Source organism: Ovis canadensis, chromosome 4, assembly GCF_042477335.2.
Source record: "Ovis canadensis isolate MfBH-ARS-UI-01 breed Bighorn chromosome 4, ARS-UI_OviCan_v2, whole genome shotgun sequence".
In the NCBI taxonomy this organism is placed as follows: Eukaryota; Metazoa; Chordata; class Mammalia; order Artiodactyla; family Bovidae; genus Ovis; species Ovis canadensis.
Window position 1 is genome coordinate 110033851 of NC_091248.1, and position 23208 is coordinate 110057058.

General features: G+C 43.4%; 1 protein-coding gene and 1 long non-coding RNA gene across 7 annotated transcripts in view; one reads left to right on the plus strand and one right to left on the minus strand.

Moving 5' to 3' along the window:
* The window catches only part of MKLN1 (muskelin 1), a 377726-nt gene that overhangs the window by 153127 nt on the left and 201391 nt on the right, over positions 1-23208 (plus strand). The window contains exon 4 of one of the 5 annotated variants that reach the window (XM_069588393.1): positions 20145-20536. The exons of 3 other annotated variants lie outside the window; for them this stretch is intronic. In XM_069588393.1, coding sequence (XP_069444494.1) covers positions 20439-20536 — 98 coding nt within the window. In that variant the 5' untranslated portion in view covers positions 20145-20438. Of the gene's footprint in view, positions 1-20144; positions 20801-23208 lie in introns of those variants that run through there. One more of the 5 variants, XM_069588397.1, reaches the window with a different exon arrangement.
* LOC138439505 (uncharacterized) lies at positions 1489-20692 on the minus strand. Of its 2 annotated transcripts, none has more exons than XR_011256749.1 (3): positions 20140-20384; positions 19704-20000; positions 1489-2379 (listed from the first exon to the last, which is right to left on the minus strand). It is a non-coding gene; the product is annotated as an uncharacterized lncRNA (long non-coding RNA). The 2 variants fall into 2 exon arrangements; XR_011256748.1 differs by lacking the exon at positions 1489-2379 and adding an exon at positions 3499-3960 and having other exon boundaries at positions 20140-20692.

Below are 23208 nucleotides of genomic sequence, written 5' to 3' on the forward strand. Positions count from 1 at the left end.
CCAGATACATGGGAAATTTCCCCACCTCAAGCAATTCTCTATGACATGAGCTGGGCGTCCTACAATTTAATACAATCTTGACACAAGGGCTTCCCTTGCGGCTCAGCTGGTAAAGAATCTGCCTGCAATGTGGGAGGCCTGGGTTTGATCCCTGGGTTGGGAAGATCCCCTGGAGAAAGGAAAGGCTACCCACTCCAGTATTCTGGCCTGGAGAATTCCATGGGCTGTATAGTCCATGCGGTCACAAAGAGTCAGACACGACTGGGTGACTTTCACTTTCACTGACACGATTTACCTGGACACTATCACACAGGTTAAAGGCTCAGTTCTATGAGATTGCCCCCCGCCCCGCCTTCAGATTAACCAGGTTCCCAAATTATCCATGATTTCTGTCTGATTTGGCCACAAACTGGAGGTTCCCATGATCTCCTACCCCTTGGATTGCCTTATTGGCTATAACAGATCAAGAATTAAGAGAAACAGTTACGTTTATCAGTTTATTACATAACAAAGTGTAATGTAAAGGATCCAGATGAACAGCTAGATGACAAGACACATGGGGCAAGGTCTGGGAGGGTCTGAAGGCAGGAGTGGTTCATCCTCCCACTAGGTGGATGTGTTCACCTGTCTGGAAGCTCTCCAAACCACATACTATTGAGATTTTTATAGAGGCTTCATCACATAGGAATGATCAATTAATTCCATTTCTATTCCTTTTTCCCCCTCTCTGGAGAATGGGTGGTGGGGCTGAAAATACCAAGCTTCTAATCCTGGCTTGGTCTTTCTGGAGACCAGGCCTCATCCAGGAGCCATCCAATAGCTCACCTCACTAAAATAAAAGAGGCTACAAACCCCAAGGAAATTCAAAGCTATTTAGGAACTCTGTCAGGAAGCAGTGCAGAAGACCGAATATCAGAACAAAAGATGCTCCCAGTGTTCTTATCACTTAGGGTTTAGTAGCTCTGTGCTGGAACTGGACCACAGTTCAATGTATATATTTTCTATTATCTCGCAATAGGATACTATATATTTGTATATTTTATGATCTGCTTTGTGGGAAAAACACATAGATAATATGTTTATGTGGAAAAAATACACAAGAAATAGTTAACAGCGCTTACCTTGGGATGAGCGACTCTTGAGAGTCCCTTAGACAGCAAGGAAATAAAATCAATCAATACTAAAGGAAGTCAACTCTGAATATTCATTGAAAGGACTGATGCTGAAGCTTCAATACTTTGGCCACTTGATGTGAAGACCCAACTCATTGGAAAAGACCCTGATGCTGGGAAAGATTAAAGGCAAAAGGAGAAGAGGGCAGCAGAGGATGAGATGGTTAGGTAGCATTGGACATGAATGTTAGCAAACTCTGGGTGACAGTGGAGGACAGGGAAACCTGGGATGCTGCAGTCCATGAGGTCACAAAGAGTTGGACACGACTTAGTGACTGAACAACAGCAACAACAACTCTAGATAAAAGTGGAAAGATTTTTCTATTTTAAAGCTTTTTGAAGTTGACTTTATTTTCATTAGTGGTGTTTTCGGTTCAGTTCAGTTCAGTCACTCAGTCGTGTCCGACTCTTTGTGACCCCATGAACTGTAGCATGCCAGGCCTCCCTGTCCATCACCAATGCCCGGAGTTCACTCAAACTCATGTCCATCGAGTTGATGATGCCATCCAGCCATCTCATCCTCTGTCCTCCCAGCATCACAGTCTTTTCCAATGAGTCAGCTCTTCGCATGAGATGGCCAAAGTATTGGAGTTTCAGCTTTAGCATCAGTCCTTCCAAAGAACACCCAGGACTGATCTCCTTTAGAATGGACTGGCTGGATCTCCTTGCAGTCCAAGGGACTCTCAAGAGTCTTCTCCAACACCACAGTTCAAAAGCATCAATTCTTCGGCGCTCAGCTTTCTTCACAGTCCAACTCTCACATCCATACATGACTACTGGAAAAACCACAGCCTTGACTAGACGGACCTGTGTCAGCAAAGTAATGTCTCTGCTTTTTAATATGCTCTCTAGGTTGGTCATAACTTTCCTTCCAAGGAGTAAGCATCTTTTAATTTCATGGCTGCAATCACCATCTGCAGTGATTTGGGACCCCAAAAAATAAGGTCTGGCACTATTTCCACTGTTTCCCCATCTATTTCCCATGAAGTGATGGGACCAGATGCCATGATCTTCTTTTTCTGAATGTTGAGCTTTAAACCAACTTTTTCAGTTTCCTCTTTCACTTTCATCAAGAGGCTCTTTAGTTCCTCTTCACTTTCTGCCATAAGGGTGGTATCATCTGCATATCTGAGGTTATTAATATTTCTCCCAGCAATCTTGATTCCAGCTTGATCTTCTTCCAGCCCAGCGTTTCTCATGATGTACTCTGCATAGAAGTTAAATAAGCAGGGTGACAATATACGGTCTTGACGTACTCCTTTTCCTATTTGGAACCAGTCTGTTGTTCCATGTCCAGTTCTAACTGTTGCTTCCTGACCTGCATATAGGTTTCTCAAGAGGCAGGTCAGGTGGTCTGGTACTCCCATCTCTTTCAGAATTTTCCACAGTTTATTGTGATCCACACAGTCAAAGGCTTTTTATTTTTACAATTAAAAAATATACACAGATCATGCCTTGAAACAGCTTTTAAAATGTCAATCAGTGCCCCTTCTGATACTTCTGAATAAAATATTTAAATTACTGAAGCAAAATGAGGCTGTGGATAGATAAATATGTATGAGGATGCAAACATGCCAGTAGTATCGAGCCACTGCAACTGGGTGTATGATTTTTAGAATCCAGCTAGCCTGGATCAGTACAGTTAGCAACTTTCTTAAGCAGCCTCGGGTCATTCGCCTTTCTAAAACTGCACAAGCCATGCCTTTTAGCAAGATTCCTGTTGGAAAGCTACAGTAGCCAGCAAGGTGGGACGGGGGGGGGGGGGGGGGGGGGGGGCGGGGAGGGGGATGTGACAGGACATTTTCTTTCTCCTTCTCTCCTGAGTTTTTTCAGGAACCTGGAAACTAAGATATAAACATGACTCAAAAGTACTGAGATATGGGGAAAATTTGCAAAGGTGTTCAGATGATTCTTGCTTTTTTATAAAAGCACCACTTTCGCGTCTGGCTGAGTCTCTTTAAGACACCCCAGGTAATAATCTGAGAGGATAGCCTCTATCAGGGGAACATTTTCTGTTCCCAGTGAAGTGGCACATTCAGTTCCTGGTACAGGCTCACTTAATTCCTATTAGTCATTTCACAGCAGTATCTTGGGAAGAAAAAAATCTCAAATACTTTTGGGTGATTTCACAAGTAAATTAAAGACAGTCCCTCTTTTCTCACAGTTCCCATTTGTTTACAAATTTCAAGTCAGTAAAACATGTCTGCCTTTGTGGATATTTTTCTGCTGATGTACCTACCTGGTTTCCACTCTCCTTGGGTACCTAGATTTATGGCCATGACATAGCAGGTAGATTCTGGACCACACACCCTGGTTTCCCATTGAATTGATGATGAAATTTTTATTTCATGGTTTGTGATTTGAAGGTTGTTCTGGGACACTGCTTAGAAACACAGGTCACTGTAAGTAAGACACTGGATCTGATCAAGGTATGTTTGTTATTTTCTATGTTGTTTAAGGACATTAGATAAATGCTTTAATTTGTTATTGAAGAGTTGCCATGAATCTTGAAGATGCCCATATGGGATTATTACTGTAGGTTGGTTTGTGACAGCTGGCCTTGATTTAGTTATTTCCTCAAGAAGACACTTTGAACAATTATTTAAATGCCTCCCCTCTGCAATTACAATAATAATGATGATGATGATTTTGCAACTGAATATGTAATTCAGGATGCATACACTCAAACTACTGTTTTTAGCTTGCTTCTCTTTCTACACTGATGTCAGCTGCTGTTGTCAGGATGACTGAAGAACAGAGAACCATTTTTCTATTGAGGGTCACCAAACTACAAAAAAAAAAGTAAGAAGGTCAACACAGGAAGTTCTAAGAAAAATAATGATTATAGTTAGTATTTAAGGAGTACTAAACTATGAGCACGGAGAAGGCAATGGCACCACACTCCAGTACTCTTGCCTGGAAAATCCCATGGATGGAGGAGCCTGGGAGGCTGCAGTCCATGGGGTCGGTAAGAGTCGGACACGACTGAGCGACTTCACTTTCACTTTTCACTTTCCTGCATTGGAGAAGGAAATGGCAACCCACTCCAGTGTTCTTGCCTGGAGAATCCCAGGGATGGGGGAGCCTGGTGGGCTGCCGTCTATGGGGTCGCACAGAGTCGGACACGACTGAAGTGACTTAGCAGTGGCAAACTATGAGCAAGTATTTTTTTCTCCTTGGAGAGAAAAATATAGTATTTTCAGAACTTATCTGGTTTTAAAATGAACAAGTTCCTTATTTAATAATTATAAATATCTGACAATGGTTTTGTTCTATAGCACAGTCAACAAAGGAGCCACAAGTGGGAATGATGGTGAAACAGAGGAGGGAGGTGTGTGTTGCCGATAACCAGGAGACAATATAGAGTAAAAGAAATGGAGTCAGATGCAGAAGGACAGGAAGATGCAGAGGGTCATATAGATAAACCAGGGGTAAGAGGAATAAAAAAGACAGTAATAGGGTGGGAGAACAGGTGAAGGAGATTGGTAGGTAGGAAGAGAGAGGAAGTGGAAGAGAAACAGGAATAAAGAAAGAGCAGACAACAGACCGAGTAATGTGGGGGATATTTTAAAAAGCATCTAAGTTTGTTTTTAAGATGAATGTGGGATCTGTAGAACGTGGCATTTATACCACCATCACCTGGTACTTCTCTGAAATACTGATCAACGACTGCTCACAATTCTAAGCACTAAAATCACTTTAATTGTAGACTTGGTGGATAAGGTGGGAAAGTTGACATGGAAACCTTATAAAATGGATGTCCAAGCTAGGTGCCATTGCAGTGTCTGGTTGCTGGAGGCTGCCTTCTCAGGAGAAACCCCAAAGGGAGGAGGAGAGCTCAGCTGTTAGTTATAACCAGCTTCTGGCCTGCCACTCTCCTGAGGCTTAATGGGAAAAAGTTTTCGACCTTGACTGCACAAAGAAATGTACTCATCAGAGAATCCTACTGTAAGGCCGGTTATTGTGGGGGGGCTATGAGAGCAGAGATTCCAACATTAAACTGGATAAAATTAGGTCAAAGGCCAGAGGTTCTCAAACTTTGTACTGTATGTTTAGTAAGTGGCATTGCTAAAAACTGATCCTGGAAGTGGGGGGGAGAAGATTATTTTGAACTTATTTGGAAATATACAGGAAGAAAACAAATCAAAATTATCAACATGGTAAGAAAGTCTGTATAAAAATCTACATTTGAGAAATAATTTGACCTGATTCCAACATCTGGTGTCTCTTTGAAGACAAGCTTCTGTTGATGTGCTTAGATGGATCTAAGATGGGGAACCAGGAGAAATAGTTGGCTTCTTTTCTGCTTGTTTGTTGTACTCTATAGCTCAGTTCAGTCCCCTGTCCCACTGGGCATCCCTGTGTTCCCTTACTTTCTGACCTATTCGAGTTCTATTCTCTTTGTGGAGCCTCCTAAAATTGCTATCACCATGCTCTCCTATTTCTGTCATTCCCCAGTTCCCTCTATCCAGTTCCCATTGTTTCAGTAACACTGGAACTTATATAACCTTCTGATCACCTATGCTTCCCTAGTGGCTCAGAGAGTTAAGAATTTGCCTGTAATGCAGGAGACCTGGGTTCAATCCTTGGGATGGGAAGATCCTCTGGAGAAGGGATAGGCTACCTACTCCAGTATTCTTGGGTTTCCCTGGTAACTCAGATGGTAAAGAATCCGCCTGCAATGCAAGAGACCTGGGTTTGATCCCTGGGTTGGGAAGATGTCCTAGAGAAGAGAATGGCTACCGTACAGAAGAGCGCCGGCTGTGATGGACCATGCAAAAGTGTGGCTCAGAGGAGCTACCCCATGCCCAAGGTCAGGGGTGGCAACCGAGAGCACCAGGCTGTGAAGGCGCAGGAGTGACCGCAAGGGGCTATCCCACGTCCGAGGTCAGGTGCGGTGGCCAAGAGGAGCTACTCCATGTCCAAGGAGCGGCGGCTACACTGGCGCGGGAGGGCAGAGAGGAGCTACTCCATGTTCAAGGACAGGAGGGCTGACCTCGTCTAAGGTAAGGAGCAGTGGCTGCACTTTGCTGGAGCAGTCGTGAAGAGATACCCAACATCCAAGGTAAGAGAAACCCAAGTAAGATGGTAGGTGTTGTGAGACGGCATCAGAGGGCAGATACACTGAAACCATAATCACAGAAAACTAGCCAATCTGATCACATGGACCACAGCCTTGTCTAACTCAATGAAACTAAGCCATGCCGTGTGGGGCCACCCAAGACAGACAGGTCATGGTGGAGAGATCTGACAGAATGTGGTCCACTGGAGAAGGGAATGGCAAACCACCTCAGTATTCTTGCCTTGAGAACCCCATGAACAGTATGAAAAGGCAAAATGATAGGATACTGAAAGAGGAACGCCCCAGGTCAGTAGATGCCCAATATGCTACTGGAGATCAGTGGAGAAGTAACTCCAGAAAGAATGAAGGGATGGAGCCAAAGCAAGAACAATACCCAGTTGTGGATGTGACTGGTGATAGAAGCAAGGTCCGATGCTGTAAAGAGCAATATTGCATAGGAACCTGGAATTTAGGTCCATGAATCAAGGCAAATTGGAAGTGGTCAAACAGGAGATGGCAAGAGTGAATGTCGACATTCTAGGAATCAGCAAACTAAAATGGACTGGAATGGGTGAATTTAACTCAGATTACCATTATATATACTACTGTGGGCAGGAATCCCTTATAAGCAATGGAGTAGCCATCACTGTCAACAAAAGAGTCTGAAATGCAGTACTTGGATGCAATCTCAAAAACAACAGAATGATCTCTGTTCATTTCCAAGGCAAACCATTCAATATCACAGTAATCCAAGCCTATGCCCCAACCAGTTACAATGAAGAAGCTGAAGCTGAATGGTTCTATGAAGACCTACAAGACCTTTTAGAACTAACACCCCCAAAAGATGTCCTTTTCATTATAGGGGATTGGAATGCAAAAGTAGGAAGTCAAGAAACACCTGGAGTAACAGGCAAATTTGGCCTTGGAATGTGGAATGGGACAGGGCCAAGGCTATTAGAGTTTTGCCAAGAACACACTGGTCATAGCAAACACCCTCTTCCAGCAACACAAGAGAAGACTCTACACATGGACATCATCAAATGGTCAACACCGAAATCAGAGTGATTATATTCTTTGCAGCCAAAGATGGAGAAGCTCTATACAGTCAGCAAAAACAAGACCAGGAGCTGACTGTGGCTCAGATCATGAACTCTTTATTGCCAAATTCAGACTTAAATTGAAGAAAATACAGAAAACCACTAGACCATTAAAGTATGACCTAAATCAAATCCCTTATGATTATGCAGTTGAAGTGAGAAATAGATTTAAGGGACTAGATCTGATAGAGTACCTGATGAACTATGGACGGAGGTTCATGACATTGTACAGGAGACAGGGATCAAGACCATCCCCATGGAAAAGAAATGCAAAAAAGCAAAATGGCTGTCTGAGGAGGCCTTACAAATAGCTGTGAAAAGAAGAGAAGCGAAAAGCCAAGGAGAAAAGGAAAGATATAAGCATCTGAATGCAGAGTTCCAAAGAATAGCAAGGAGAGATAAGAAAGCCTTCCTCAGCGATCAATGCAAAGAAATAGAGGAAAACAACAGAGTGGGAAAGACTAGAGATCTGTTCAAGAAAATTAGAGATACCAAGGGAACATTTCATGCAGAGATGGGCTCAATAAAGGACAGAAATGGTATGGACCTAACAGAAGCAGAAGATATTAAGAACAGGTGGCAAGAATACACAGAAGAACTGTACAAAAAAGATCTTCATGACCCAGATAATCATGATGGTATGATCACTCACCTAGAGCCAGACATCCTGGAATGTTAAGTCAAGTGGGCCTTAGAAAGCATCACTACGAACAAAGCTAGTGAAGGTGACAGAATTCCAGTTGAGCTATTTCAAATCCTAAAAGATGATGCTGTGAAGGTGCTGCACTCAATATGCCAGCAAATTTGGAAAACTCAGCAGTGGCCACAGGACTGGAAAAGGTCAGTTTTCATTCCAATCCCAAAGAAAGGCAATGCCAAAGAATGCTCAAACTACCGCACAATTGCACTCATCTCACATGCTAGTAAAGTAATGCTGAAACTTCTCCAAGCCAGGCTTCAGCAATACGTGAACCATGAACTTCCAGATGTTCAAGCTGGTTTTAGAAAAGGCAGAGGAACCAGAGATCAAATTGCCAACATCCGCTGGATCATTGAAAAAGCAAGAGAGTTCCAGAAACACATCTATTTCTGCTTTATTGACTATGCCAAAGCCTTTGACTATGTGGATCACAATAAACTGTGGAAAATTCTGAAAGAGATGGGAATACCAGACCACCTAACCTGCCTCTTGAGAAATCTGTATGCAGGTCAGGAAGCGACAGTTAGAACTGGACATGGAATAACAGACTGGTTCCAAATAGGAAAAGGAGTACATCAAGGCTGTATATTGTCACCCGGCTTATTTAACTTCTATGCAGAGTACATCATGAGAAATGCTGGGCTGGAAGAACCACAAGCTGGAATCAAGACTGCCGGGAGAAATATTAATAACCTCAGATATGCAAATGATACCACCCTTATGGCAGAAAGTGAAGAGGAACTAAAGAGCCTCTTGATGAAAGTGAAAGAGGAGAGTGAAAAAGTTGGCCTAAAACTCCACATTCAGAAAACGAAGATCATGGCATCTGGTCTCATCACTTCATGGGAAATAGATGGGGAAACAGTGGAAACAGTGTCAGACTTTACTTTGGGGGGCTCCAAAATCACTGCAGATGGTGACTGCAGCCATGAAATTAAAAGACACTTACTCCTTGGAAGGAAAGTTATGACCAACCTAGATAGCATATTCAAAAGCAGAGATATTACTTTGCCAACAAAGGTCCGTCTAGTCAAGGCTATGGTTTTTCCAGTAGTCATGTATGGATGTGAGAGTTGGACTGTGAAGAAAGCTGAGTGCTGAAGAATTGATGCTTTTGAATTGTGGTGTTGGAGAAGACTTGAAAGTCCCTTGGATGGCAAGGAGAGCCAACCAGTCCATTCTAAAGGAGACCAGTCCTGGGTGTTCATTGGAAGCACTGATGCTGAGGCTGAAACTCCAATACTTTGGCCACCTCATGCGAAGAGTTGACTCATTGGAAAAGACCCTGATGCTGGGAGGGATTGGGGGCAGGAGGAGAAGGGGACAACAGAGGATGAGATGGCTGGATGGCATCACCGACTTGATGCACATGAGTTTGGGTGAACTCCGGGAGTTGGTGATGGACAGGGAGGCCTGGCGTGCTGCAAATCATGGGGTTGCAAAGAGTTGGACACGACTGAGCGAATGAACTGAACTGACTGACCCACTGCAGTATTCTTGCCTAGAGAATTCCAAGGAGAGAGAAGTCTGGTGGGCTACAGTCCATGGAGTCACAAAGAGTCAGACATGACTGAGTGACTAACACTTTCACAATTTTCAACTATGGTAATATTCTTAATGAGAAAAGATAGAGGAGGAAGCTGGAATTCCCAATCAGTCCCATCCTTTCATGCTAGGTAACACAGACATATGTCCATGTATAGTGGCCTTGAGTTAAACTTTCCTAGTGTAGGAAGGGATTCTAATAGGCTGACTTTCATGTGAAATAGGAAGAATATAGATTGCTTTCAAGACCCAAAGGAGGGAATGCCAGTAGACCTACGGGATTGTTTCTAGATGATTCTACTATGTTCTGGAGGTAGCTTTAATAAAGAAATATGATATCTGGCCTGTGGCCTTGCAGAGATAATACTACTGCTAACCACTATGACTACCATTATGCTCTTATATTATATATGGTAATCCTTTCTGTCTGTGTATTAACCTGTTTAATATCTGTCTACTTGATTGTGAGTTCTTTCACAGCTAGGTGCCAGCACCTGGCACAGAGTAGCTGTTTACTGAATGGATGGATCAAAGTTTAAGCAGTCCAGGCAATAAAAGTGAGAGCAAGCAGGATGAAACAAGGGAGAAAAGAGAGGAGATAGTTCCATCTCCTCTTTCACAAAGGCTAGGTTTAACCCTGACAGTGATCATGGACAACTGCACTGAAAGATCCTGACTTGATGAATCCCCTTAACCTCAAACATTTCTACCCAGAGGGCTGGGATACTTTATTTCACTTTTCGCAAAAGACCATTTGCTTCCAAATACAGTAGAAATCAGTGTTAATTGCTTTTTGGAATATTATTTTGTCGGCTTCATTTAGATGTGGTAATTTGCAAAGCAACCCCCAGCAGTTGACAGTTCATCCATAGCTGTATGGTGTTCAGACATTTCCTGGGATTCCTGCCCACTGCCTAGGCAGTGTTTGCCAGGATTTGTGCTCACCTGGGATTAACTTGGAATCAGTAGTGCTTTGTTGTGTCTAGAATTTTTAAAATTCTGAAAGGGTAAAGGCCCAATCCTACTTAATCCAGAAAATAAAAGTGTACTAACTCATAATTTAAGATTTAGCAGGTGCGTAAAGATCATCTCGTTCATACTTGCTGGAGGAGGAAATTGCAGCTCTGACAGAGTCAATAACAAGGTCAGTTGGCTGGTAGCTGGGAGGTTGGGATTAGAATCTATGTTCTTTGTGGCACCAAACTGTGAGCTGGGGTCCTCTGGATTTATGCCTGTGTGGATATGAGTGTTCAAGTTACTATTTGTTTCTTTTTGAAGCTCTTTTCCCTGGCTAGAGACTTTCTGGTCCTCCTTCACACATGCTTCAAGGTCACAGCTCAGACCAAAGTGTTTACAGAAAAACTAGGCACTTATGAGAGGATTCATTGCCAGTCCCTGCACTCGCTGTGCCCTGGCTTCAACCAAGCTCAGCAAACCAAAGGAGGGATAAAGTGGTCCCTGGAAGGAGGAATTTCTCGGTTTAGATGCCAACAGGCGAAAGGATGAATTCTGTCTGACTTCTCCAGCAAGTGGAGGCTGCTGCCACTGCTGCCACCTCCTGGGGAAAGAAAGACCTGAGCTTCCTACCTGAAGCTAGTCTCAGGGTTCACCTGTGACTTGGGCAAAGGCCGCACTGGGGCTAGGCTGAAATTCCTTGGTTCTAGAAAATAAAAGGGATATCCCTTTACTTATAAAATATTAGTATTTGCTTTTAATCTACTCCTTTTGGCAGCGTTGTGCTCAAAGAAATGATTTTAAACAGAGATGACAAAGTTGCAATGAATTAATATGTAAACCATGAGAAAACAGAAGTAAGGCTGAGGCAGAGCCTTAGGAAAAGGCTCTGATTTGTTCTCTTGGCTTTCTGAATCCTAAATCCTGGGGGCATGTTAGGAATGCATCCACCTGAGAATTGTATAATAGTGAGGACACATTGGAATTTTAACTCCAAAAATCTGAGTTCACTTGCAGGGCTGGTCTGAGGATTAATTGAGATAATATATAGGTCCCATCACTTCATGACAAACAGAAGGGGGAAAAGTGGAGGCAGTGACAGACTTTATTTTCTTGGGCTCCAAAATCACCACAGACAGTGACTGCAGCCATGAAATTAAAAGATGCTTGCTCCTTGGAAGGAAAGCTATGACAAATCTAGACAGCATATTAAAAAGCAGAGACATCACTTTGCTGACAAAGGTCCAAATAGTCAAAGCTATGGTTTTTCCAGTAGTCATGTACAAAATGTGAGAGTTGGACTATAACAAAGGCTGAGTGCTAAAGAATTGATGCTTTTGAATTGTGGTGCTGGAGAAGATTCTCTTGAGAGTCCCTTGGGCTGAAATGAGATCAAACCAGTCAATCCTAAAGGAAATCGACCGTGAATATTCACTGGAAAGACTGATGCTGAATCTGAAGCTCCAATACTTCGGCCATCTGATGGGAAGGGTCGACTCACTGCAATAGACCCTGATGCCAGGAAAGATTGAAGGTAAAAGGAGAAGTGGATGGCAAAAGATGAGATAGTTAGATAGCATCACTGACTCAATGGACATGAATTTGAGCAACCTCTGGGAGATGGTGAAGGACAGGGAAGCCTGGCATGGTGCAGTCATGAGGTCGAAGAGAGTTGGACATGACTTAGCAACTGAATAACACGTAAGTTCCTGGTATGCGAGAAATGTTCAATGGGAATTATACTGAGGCAAATTTACTCTTCTAATGCCCATGGTGATTTTCTTCATTTACCAACCAGAAATTGATTGATAGCTGCCATGTCTTTAATTCTTTTCAGCCTTCTGACTATAGATGGTCCCTAGGCTAACTCATTTTTTTTTAAATATAGTCATAAATTATTGCTATGGACTGAATGTTTGTGGGTACCCCCATCCACAATTCATATGTTGAAGCCCTAATCCCAATGTGCTGTTAGGTGGAGACAAGACCTTTGAAGTAACTAACTGTAGACACCGTCATGACAGTGGAGCCCCTGATGGGATTAGTGCCCTTACAAGAGGAAGAAGAGATGAGAGCTCTTCTTTGGGCATGTGAGGATACAGCAAGGAGGCAACCATCTGCAAGCTAGGAACAGGGCTCTCAGCAGACACTGAATCTACTAGAACATTGATCCTGGACTTTCCAGCCTCCAAGTGTGAGAAATAAACATCTGTAGTTTAAGATGCCCCGTAAATGTTATTTTGTTATAGCAGCCTTTGTTATGTTGACTAAGAGAAAAAGTGGTAAAAAGAAGTGGGGGTGCTGCTGTAACAAATACCTAACAATGTGGAAGCAGCTCTGGAATTGGATAATGGGCAGATGCTGGAAGGTTTTTGAGCTGTCTGCCTAGAGGCAATTCTGGTGACAGCTCAGAAAGAGAAGAGAAGAGCTGGAGAGAATGCTTCCATCTTCTTAGGGAATATAAATAACCATGAATAGAATGTTGGTAGAAGTATGAACAGTAAAGACCATTTTGGTCTCAAGATAGTAAAGGGGGAACATGCTATTGGAAACCAGAGGCAAGAGGATTCCTGTTATAAAGTGCCCAATACTTGGCTGAATTATGTTCAGGTTCTGGTGTTTTGTGGAAGGTAAGAATTGGCAGGTTATGAAATTTGGTATCTAGCTGAGGAAATTCCTAAGCAAAGTGTTGAAGGAGCTGTGTGGTTCCTCCTGATTACTTGCACAGCAAAATATAAGAAGAGAGAAATGAATTGATGATGGAACTTTTAAGCAAAATGGAACCAGAACTTAAAGACTTGGAAAATTCTCAGCCTGTCCATATTACAAAAAATGTGAAGCATGTTCTTTCTCATTTTCATATCATAAAAAAATAAAAAACAAAACGAGAAAGCAGGACTGATGGACTTCTTGGATTTTACAGGAGTGGGACCATATAACTATTTAGTGGGAACATAAGCTATTCTTTAAGACAAGGGAAGACTCAAGATTTCCCTGGAGATCCAGTGGTTAGGACGTGGCACTTTCACTGCTAAAGGCCAGGGTTCAGTCCCTGATAGAGGAACTAAGATCCTGTAACAAGCTACACAGTGTCTCCTCCCCTACTCCCTTCTATCCCGCCCAACAAAAGACAAGAATGACTCTGAAGGCTATTCAGAAATCAGTTTTTAAAAGCTATGTGGGTTGGGAAGGGGGGAGGATCACCTTGGTTTCAACAGGCCATACAGCCTCCTACAAAAGTCTTGAGAACAAGGCCGCCACTTGATAGAGCCCTGGGTGGGTGTGTCTGGCTTGGCAGAGCTCCTGGGGCAGGGCTACTCCAGGTGGGTCCAGAAGGTACCATGTCAAGCCCAAGGGATTAATCTCTAGATTTAAGAGATTGTGGAGTTTGCTTTGCTAGGTTTTGGACTTCCTTGGGACTCATTACCCCTCTCTTCTTTCTCCCTTTTGGAATGGAAATGTCTCTTCTAGTCCTTTTGGTTTTACAGGTTCACAGCTGGAGAGGAATTTTGCCTCAGAATGTCTCACTCACATTTGATTTAGATGAGTTCCTGGACTTTAGAGTTGATGCTGGAATAAGTTAAGATTTGGGGGACTGTTGGGATGGAATGCATGTATTTTGTCTGTAAGGACATACATCTTGGGGGGCAGGAGTAAAAGCAAGAAGTTGGCTGTCTACAAACCAGGAAGAAGGACCTCTCCAGATACCAATCTATTGGTGTCTTGATCTTAGACTTCCCAGTCTCTAGTATTGTGAGAAATAAATCTTTGTTGTTGAAGCCACCCAATCTATGGTATTTTTGTTATAGCAGCCTAAACTAAAACAATGAGTGAGAAAAAATTCAGGAGGAACTAAGAGATTTAATTCAGGAATATTTTGGGAGTATCTCCTGTGTGCTGTGTGCTAATTACAGAGGATTTAAAAAATAATGTAGGTGTAGACCTAAAAAGTTTCCATTAATTAGTAAGTGAAAGTCACTCAGTCGTGTCTGATTCTTTGTGACCCCATGGACTATACAGTCCATGGAATTCTCCAGGTCAGAATACTGGAATGTGTAGCCATTCCCTTCTCCAGGGAGTCTTCCCAACCCAGGGATCGAACCCAGGTCTCTAGGTAGATTCTTTACCAGTTCAGCCACCAGGGAAGCCCAAGAATATTGGAGTGGGTAGCCTATCCCTTCTTGAGTGGATCTTCCCGAACCAGGAATCAAACTGGGGTCTCCTATATTGCAGGCAGATTCTTTACTGACTGAGCTACCAGGGAAGCCCCTCCATTAATCATATTAGGGAAAAAGAGATGGAGAATTAGGTGCTTGGAGTCTAATAGATTCAGATCTGCAAACAGCCCACTTGTAAAATGACCTTAGATGTCACACTGAACATACTTGGGTATTAGTTTCTTCATCTGTTGCATAATAATATCGTGAAGAGAAATTCTTTTTACAGCAGGGCTTGCCTACCACATAGCAAGCACACTGAGTATTGTGCTGTGCTTCAACTCTCCTAACCAGCTGGAAATTGTTAAAGAAACCATGAACTTTGAATGATCCTGGTAAGCTGAAGCAAGACCCTTAAAGGGCCTATCTGAAGACTTTTTTTCCTGATCAATGAACTATGGGGCTTGTTTTAACCAATTATATGTACAAAGCTGTGGATTTAGTCCAGCCTATTTAGAATATTTGTTTGAATCTTTAATTAGTACAACACATTATGACAGCCCTTCCTAAAAATTAAAAAACACCTTTTCCCCCCTCAGTCAATTGGTTATGTTCCTTTGCCTAGAAATAAAGTCAGCTGGATTTGTTTTGCTTTTAAACTCTTTATTATTTGACCATATCTTATCTTTGAATGGGCTTCTATTGTGGCTCAGATGGTAAAGTATTTGCCTGCAATGCTGGAGACCTGGGTTTGATCCCTGGGTTGGGAAGATTCTCTGGAGAAGGGAATGGCTACCCACTCCAGTATTCCTGCCTGGGGAATTCCATGGACAGAGGAGTCTGGCAGGCTACAGGCCATGGGGTTACGAAGAGTCAGATACGACTGAGCAACTGACACTTTCAACATGAGCAACACTGTCTTTGAATAGCACTTTACAGTTTGCTAAGTCTCTTCCCACCTGAAAGGAATGGGGATGCTATCAAACAAGATGGGCTTTTTGAAACAGAGATTCTGGCTCTGTTACTGACTAGCTATATTTCCTTGGATAAGTTACTGTAACATTTAGGGTCCCAGCTGGAAACAGATGGCATTCTCAAATTGGGCAATTGGAGAGGTTTAATAAAGGGACTATTTATAAAGATCTGAGAACATACTGGGAAACCACAGGGAGCACGGGGAGGGGTTGGTTACTGGAACCCAGTACCAGAGAGCTGTGTAGAGAGGCCACTTGGGAGGACTTGTGACCTTTGGTTGAAAGGACCAGTCAGCCCACTGTGCTTACAGTTAGAGAGGTCAGGGGAAGGCACACTCCAAGCTTACTCTCCTCCCTCCTACACATCTAGGAGGGCAAACTAAAGATAACAAACAATTATTTAACCTTTCTGAGTCTTATTTTTCTTATCTGTGAAAAAGAGAATAACAATATTTCTCTCTCGGAGTTTTTGTGAGAATTAAGATGAGAACTTATAGCAAACAAGCTAGGCCCTCCTCCTTTGCTTGATTTTCAAACCTCACTGTGAAGTAGACAGATTTTATTACAGCCACTTTGCAGTAGTGGAAAATGAGATGCTGAGAAGTTGTGACTTTCCCAAGATCTCATAGCTAGAAAAGTAGCTGAACTGGGACTGCAAACAAGATTTTTGATGTATACTTTGGGTTTCTTTCCCTTATTACTCTGTATCCCTTGATCCCCTTCTGCAGAAGGCTGCCACAGATGGTTTCTCCTTTCTAGAGATGCTATACCCAGAGCTATACTGACTCTGCTATTTAGAGAAAAATTGATTAACCCAGGAATCAGTGCCTAAGCTTGCACTGATTGGTGAGATATGAGGAAGGTCAAGTGCCTATTTGAAGTGGTCTGATATAAGACTGACCAATATAGATCCCCACATTGGATGCTTGGCAATTCTACTTGGATATCCATTAGGCTTCCATTATAGTACATTGAAGTCAGAATTCTTGATTGCGTCTACCTCAAAACTGTTCTAACCCTAAATCTTCCTCTTTCAGTTAAAAGCATCACTAGTTACTCAGTTTTATATTCAGTGCAAATATAAAACCCAGGAATTATCCTCTTTCCATTTCTTCCTGCCTTCCCTCCCTCATCAGCAAGTCTAGCTGGCTTTACTCCCAAAATACATGCCAATTCAACCACTTCTCCCTACCTCCTCTGTTAGTGCAAGCCACCATCACTTCTTGCCTTGGCTTAACCTCTTGTCAAGTCTCCTCCCTCCAACTCTTGCCTCTTTCCATTCCATTTTCTGTTTTGCAGAGTGATTTATACAAAATGTGAAGTGGATCACATGGCTTGAATCCTCATACAGGTTTCCCCTTCACATTTCCATGTCATGACTCTTTACCACGACTATTAGGGCCCTGTGTGTTCTGATTCTAGTCTCTCTCTCCATCACTATGCTACCATCACACTTTCTTCTTCAATAATTCTTTTCTCCCCTCAGGCCCATAGAGCTTACTTATTCTCTCTTCCCACAATGTTTTTTTATCAGCCTTTGCATGGGTGGCATTTTTGCACTGCACAGGTATTAGCTCAAACATTACCTTCTTAGAGACAGTTTCCCATCCGATCTAAATATTACTCCACTGAGGGGTTGCGCTTCATGACTGAAGCGACTTAGCCACAGCAGCAGCAGTCTTTTATTAGCACCGAAAATATGCAGAATAAAATTATCTAGTTGACTTGTTTACTACATTTATTATATGTTGGCCTGTCAGGATGTAAGCTTCATGAAAGCAGGGTCCTTGTCTGGCTTATCTGTTTATCCCTGCCTCCCTAGACTCTAGCCTGGCATATCACAGCCTCTCAATAAATCTTTTTCTTTTTTGCAGGAAAAGACAGTGAATGGTGATAAGCCAAATATAATCAGTTACTCTGAGCAGTGCTTGTTATGAGAAACATGTTGAGACATTATCAGGGAGTAATAAAATCTTCTATTAGGAGATGACAAGATAACTGGATTACTAGAGCTGTCGATCCCTGAAAAATGATTATCCACTGTCCAGTTTTCTATGAGGTCATCAGTATATACTAATCTTTGAGTGTGGGGAACTAGAATGGCTGCCTACAGTTTCCAGGCCTTTCCCAGTATCCTTACAATAAACCCCATCAACTAAGGCAATTCCCCAAAGGCAGAGGAGGTAAATACGTACCCTTAAGAGATCTGAACTATGGCTGACTTCTGTAGATTTTGCAATTTCTTTAGTCTTCTATTTCATCTTAACACTTATATGTATTTTGGGTTCAGAATCATAACATCCCTATCTATACTTCCGTTAACATGTGAATGCTTTAAATTATTCTACCATTTGTGAAATCTGTGGTGCAGGAAAGCCATGCTATCCTGGATCTTTACTTTCTCTGAGGCTATTATACCTCAGGGATACATTTTTGTAGTTTGAGAAGTCCCTGGGATTCTTATTCCTTTGCAATCTAAGTACTCTTTTAGCACAATTAATTCATTCTTCAATAAATATTTACTGAACACCCACTATACATAAGACTAACAGGATTAAGATACATCTATGAACAAAATATGCATGAATCCTATCTTCAAGGGAGTTATAGTTTAGGAGGAGAGAATGAGAAATAAAGAGGAAATCAAAATGTATTGTGATGTTTGCTACAATAAGGAAGGAAGCTCAAGGTAACAAGAGAAATGTAAAAAAAATGGCACCTAACCCCAAAACAGGTGATGATGACCAATTTTCCAGAATGAAATAATCTGGAAAACAAGCAAAGTTAGCAAGATGAAGAAAGTGGGGAGAGTATTCCAAGCTTGGCTTAGACTAAGCCCTAGAGACCAGAGAGAGCACAGAATTATAGAAGCCAATTCAGTCAGTGTGTTAGTTTAGTGTGGCTGGAGTAAGGAGTGCAAAGGAGAAAGAAGAGAGGGAAGACTAGACAGGTAATCAAAGCAGGATATGAAAGGCCTATGCTAAGGACTTTTAGCGTTACCCAAAGGGAATAGAAAGTCACTGAAAAGAGTCCAAAACTAACTCAGAGTCCCAAACTAATTGAACTGAGTTATTATCTTAACCTTTTCCTCTTAAAAGTATCTCCCTCCTCTTCCCCTGCCCAAATAACCACTAATCATCTTTGGAACTAATTTACCTTCTCTGGCCTCTTCCACTGTCTCTGTAGTCCCACTTCCATTTCTGGGATTATAGCATTATGTCAAGAACCAAATACTTTTCTAACATGCTGCAACACTCAGAACATGTAAGATTTTTTTAAAGGTTAACATACTGTTGCCTTTCTATTTGGCATTCTCCATCTGAGATGCTAGTGGAGGCCACTACCAAGTTCTCCCCTGTGGAAGCTGGAAGTCAGGAAAGGAAGTTTGGGCAGATTGGAAAAGGAAATGGCAACCCACTAGGGTACTTAATCACTTTGGGCAGATTAAGGATTATAATGGGCAAAGAATACAGCTTTGCTTGAGTTTTTCCATCAGTCAGGTCAGGTGGAGACAAAGATGCTATGCAGCAGGAGTAGAACCTCTTAGACAAGGAGAGAAGAGTTCTTGGTATTGAAGTGGCTAAGACAAGGAATAGATATGCCCAACGCTAACCAACAGGTATTTGATGGGAACATGACCTAAAGCTGCTAGATATTTCAAGTCAAGTGTTCCTTTTTTGATAAGAAGCTGGTGTGATGCCCATGGGCTTGCCTGGTGGCTCAGATGCTAAAGAATCTGCCCGCAATGTGGGAGACCTGGGTTTGATTCCTGGGTTGGGAAGATTTCCCTGGAGGAGGGGATGGCAACCCACCCCAGTATTCTTGCCTGGAGAATCCCATGGACAGAGGAGCTGGCGGGCTACAGGCCATGGGGTCGCAGAGTCCGATACGACTGAGCGACTAAGCCCACACACGATGACCATATGGAATTCCGAGCATATGGGCTGTTAGTCCCTCTGTGGTCATCTTCCTGAAACTCTCTTGCTCTTTCAGAATTTGGGGGCTAAATAAGTATCTGTCAGCTTAATGTAGGCAGACTTACCAGCTGGAAGAATGACGACACCCAGCTTCCCAATTCCTTCAGGGTTTTTCTGGTCTCTGGGTGAATGTCATTACTGGGCAAACGGATTGCGCAAGACGGGTCTGAGCGGGCTCCCAACAGATGCTTACCACGAAGGGCCTCACACACTGAAAACTGAGCAGCGTGAGGGGACACCCGAGACTTTCCTCTTCCTGTCTCCATGTGACTGTGTGGAACCGGCGACAAGACATTTAAAACCAGGACAACTCCAGAAGGAAGGGCCGTTAGCTGTGCCACTCGTTTCCTTCAATGCGTTTCCTTAAAGAATTTAGAAACTGCAGTGAGCCGTGGTTTCCAGTCTCACTGGCGGTCCCTTCTCCAAGTTCTTCTCATTTTCCCATCCTGGCCCATAACTACAATTTATTTCTTTTCACAATATTTTTGGCCTTTCCCTTACCTCAGCTTTCAAGAAGTCATTTAAGCCATTCCTTTGCAAGCCCCACCGGAGAGCCCCTCAGGTGCTCACCCTCCAGTGCCAGTTTCCGCCAGTCAGTCATTCAGGAGGGTTCAGCGGCGGAGACCCCCGGAGTGAATAGCCAACCCTCGAGCGTCTCACTGCTTCACTCAGCGCTCACGACGCGAGACCCGGAGAGCTGACCGCCCAGGCGGGCCGCGGCGCCTTTAAGTGCAGGCCACGCCCCTTCCCTCCTCTCGGCTAGGCGGGCTGTCGGTGGCGGCCGCTTCGGTGCTGACAAGATGGCGGCTGGCGGGGCTGTTGCTGCGGCGCCCGAGTGCCGGCTTCTGCCCTACGCGCTACACAAGTGGAGCTCCTTCTCCTCCACCTACCTTCCCGAGTAAGTGCCGAGTCCTGGGCTCGTGCTGCCCTACTGTTCGGCGTAAGCACGGCTCGGGCAGGAGGGCCGTGGAGGGCAGCCGCGCCGAGAGGCCCAGGCGGGGCCTGGTGAGGGGGACGCGCGGCCTCCGGAGTCTCAGTGCAGCTGCCAAGAGCCCTTGCCCGCCCCCGCCTCGGGGAGGGGTTAGGATTCGGAGAGCAAGGTCGGGGTGAAAGGGGCGAGGTGTGTGGCGGCGCCGGGGCGCGTAGATCAGCGGGGAGCCAGGTGATGCTGCGGCCGTGTTTGGGAGTTGAGAAGGGCTTGGGGGCGGGCAGCTCCGGGACGTGAGGCAGGAGTCGGGGCTCTCAGGGTCGGGACCGCGGACAAACTGGTGAAGATGTCTAAGGGCGCCGAGGGCTCCGGAGACGGGGGAGAAGGTTCAGTCGGTTGCTGCCGGGACGAAGTGTAAGGCTGAGAAGAGTGATTCTTCCTGGGGGAGGGGGGTGGTGGTCATTAAAAGCGATTAGCTCCAGAGGGGTGGTAGAAGTCACAGGCGGCCGAAAAGTTGTGAAGTCTTTGCAAGTGGGCATACATTGTAGGATTTGCAGAGGGTACCTTTTCCGGCTGGTTGTTCTGAACAGAAGAGTTCCATTATATGATGGCTCAGAGCTTAGATTTATGTAGACACAGACCAATTTCCCAGCCCAGAAGCTCAAATACAGACAAAAAAGTCTGACTTTAATGAATCTGACTTCCAACACTCCCTCGGTCTGAATCCCCCAACTTAGGTGTTAAAAGGAATTGCAGGAAAACCGTATGTTTTTCTGTAGCAGATTGCTTCTGAAATGCTGACAGTACTTTGGTTCAGTATTTACTTAGCTTTAGCTCATGTTGGAGAGGAGGAGCAAATCGAACTCCAGTTTTACCAATACATACTGATAGAGAAACGAGCTTAGTGAAGTTTTAAGATCTGTGCAGACCCTGAAGAAAAGTGCTGGTTGTCCCCGTGGACCATCATTTTACAAGTCCAGAAATGATTTTATGAGCAAAACAAGTTACAAGTCATACATTTTTATGTTACTGAACAAATAAAGTGACTAGATATGTGAGGCATGGCTCAGAAGTTTGCCACCTATATTTCAAAAGTTCTTCACTCTTTCTCAAATGTGATTTCTCTAGTCAAATCAGTAAAAAATCTAAAAATAGATCTATAACTGCAAGAATCAAACTCTCTTGACTGCCAGCCCCTTGTCCTGTTCTCCAGGTCAAGGGTTGGCAGTCAGGCCTTTAGTAGGATGTGGCTCAGTGAAGGATGCCAAGTGGCCTGTGGCCTGATGTGGCCCGTGTGTCCTGTTGGTGGCTGCTGTGTGACTGTGTCCCTGATTGATAACGACATCCAGCTTTTATTGTGAGAGTGAACCAGGTAAACATTCCAGCCCTCAGCTGGAGTTGAAATGCGTCCCTCGGTACTTGACTTCTGATTTTCAGGGCTTACCAAATTGTTGAGTCTGAAGGTAATCATCATTTTTCTGTACCCAAGTTAGGATCACATAGAATTGGGAAATGGTTTGGCATTGTTTGATCTAATAACTCTGGGAACATTTTCCTGGTTTCAAGTTAGACTGCTTCTAGGATTTCACTCCTTAAATTTCTGTTCATGGGGTGAGACTTGGGTATCATAAGTCTTATCTGAGTTAGGAATAGAAAGGGAAGTGTACGTTTCAAGCAGGCAATGATTTAGTGGGATGGCAACTTTACTTTAACTTTGTCTCATTGTCCTGGCACCAGTTTTGAAGTGGACAGCATACTAAATTTGAAGTTAACACAGCCATTTGTAATAGGAGAAATCGATTGCTGTTTTCTCAGATAAATTGGTAAACTAGTATTTAGTGCATATTTGACTTTCAGACAATTTCATTTATTGTGTTTTTAGTCTTTATGATATTCTGTTGACTTATGCAGTATAGTTTTTATTTTAAAGCACTAAACTATTATATTAGGGGAGTAATCTGAACTTTTTCTTCGAAGGAGTTGAGTATTATGGATCTTGGGTTTGAGAGTTTCATGTCTGCTGGATTGGTGTATGCCATACCTGAACTTCTAATTGCAAATAAGGATGACTCTGAACTTCTATTGGCAAGTAAGGCTAAGTTGTAGCTCTGTATGCTAGGAAGCTTAAGGAAGGGATTGACTTTACTTACTTTGGTCCTAAAGTCTAAACAGCAATTGCTGTACCTTTACTGGCAGTGAGTCATGTTAAAGTTTAATTTTAAGTAAAGCCTTTTGTTGAAAATGTCTGAAAGTGAAAATGTTTACTCAGTTCTGTCTGACTCTTTTCAACCACATGGACTATAGCCTGCTGGGCTCCTCTGTCCATGGAAGAATGGACAAGAATACTGTCCAATACTGGAGTTGGTTGCCGTTCCCTTCTGCAGGGGATCTTCCTGACCCAGGGGTCCAACCCAGTTCTCTTGCATTGCAAGTGGATTCTTTACCATCTGAGCCAGCAGAGAATAATCGTCTGGAAAAGGGCATGGCTACCCGCTCTAGTATTCTTGCCAGGAGAATTCCACTGACAGAGGAGCCTGGTGGACTATAGTCCATGGGGTTGCAAAGAGTCAGACATGATTGAGCGTTGAGCAATGAAATTGTCTACAGAGTAGCAAATATTTATTGATTATAAGTCACTGATC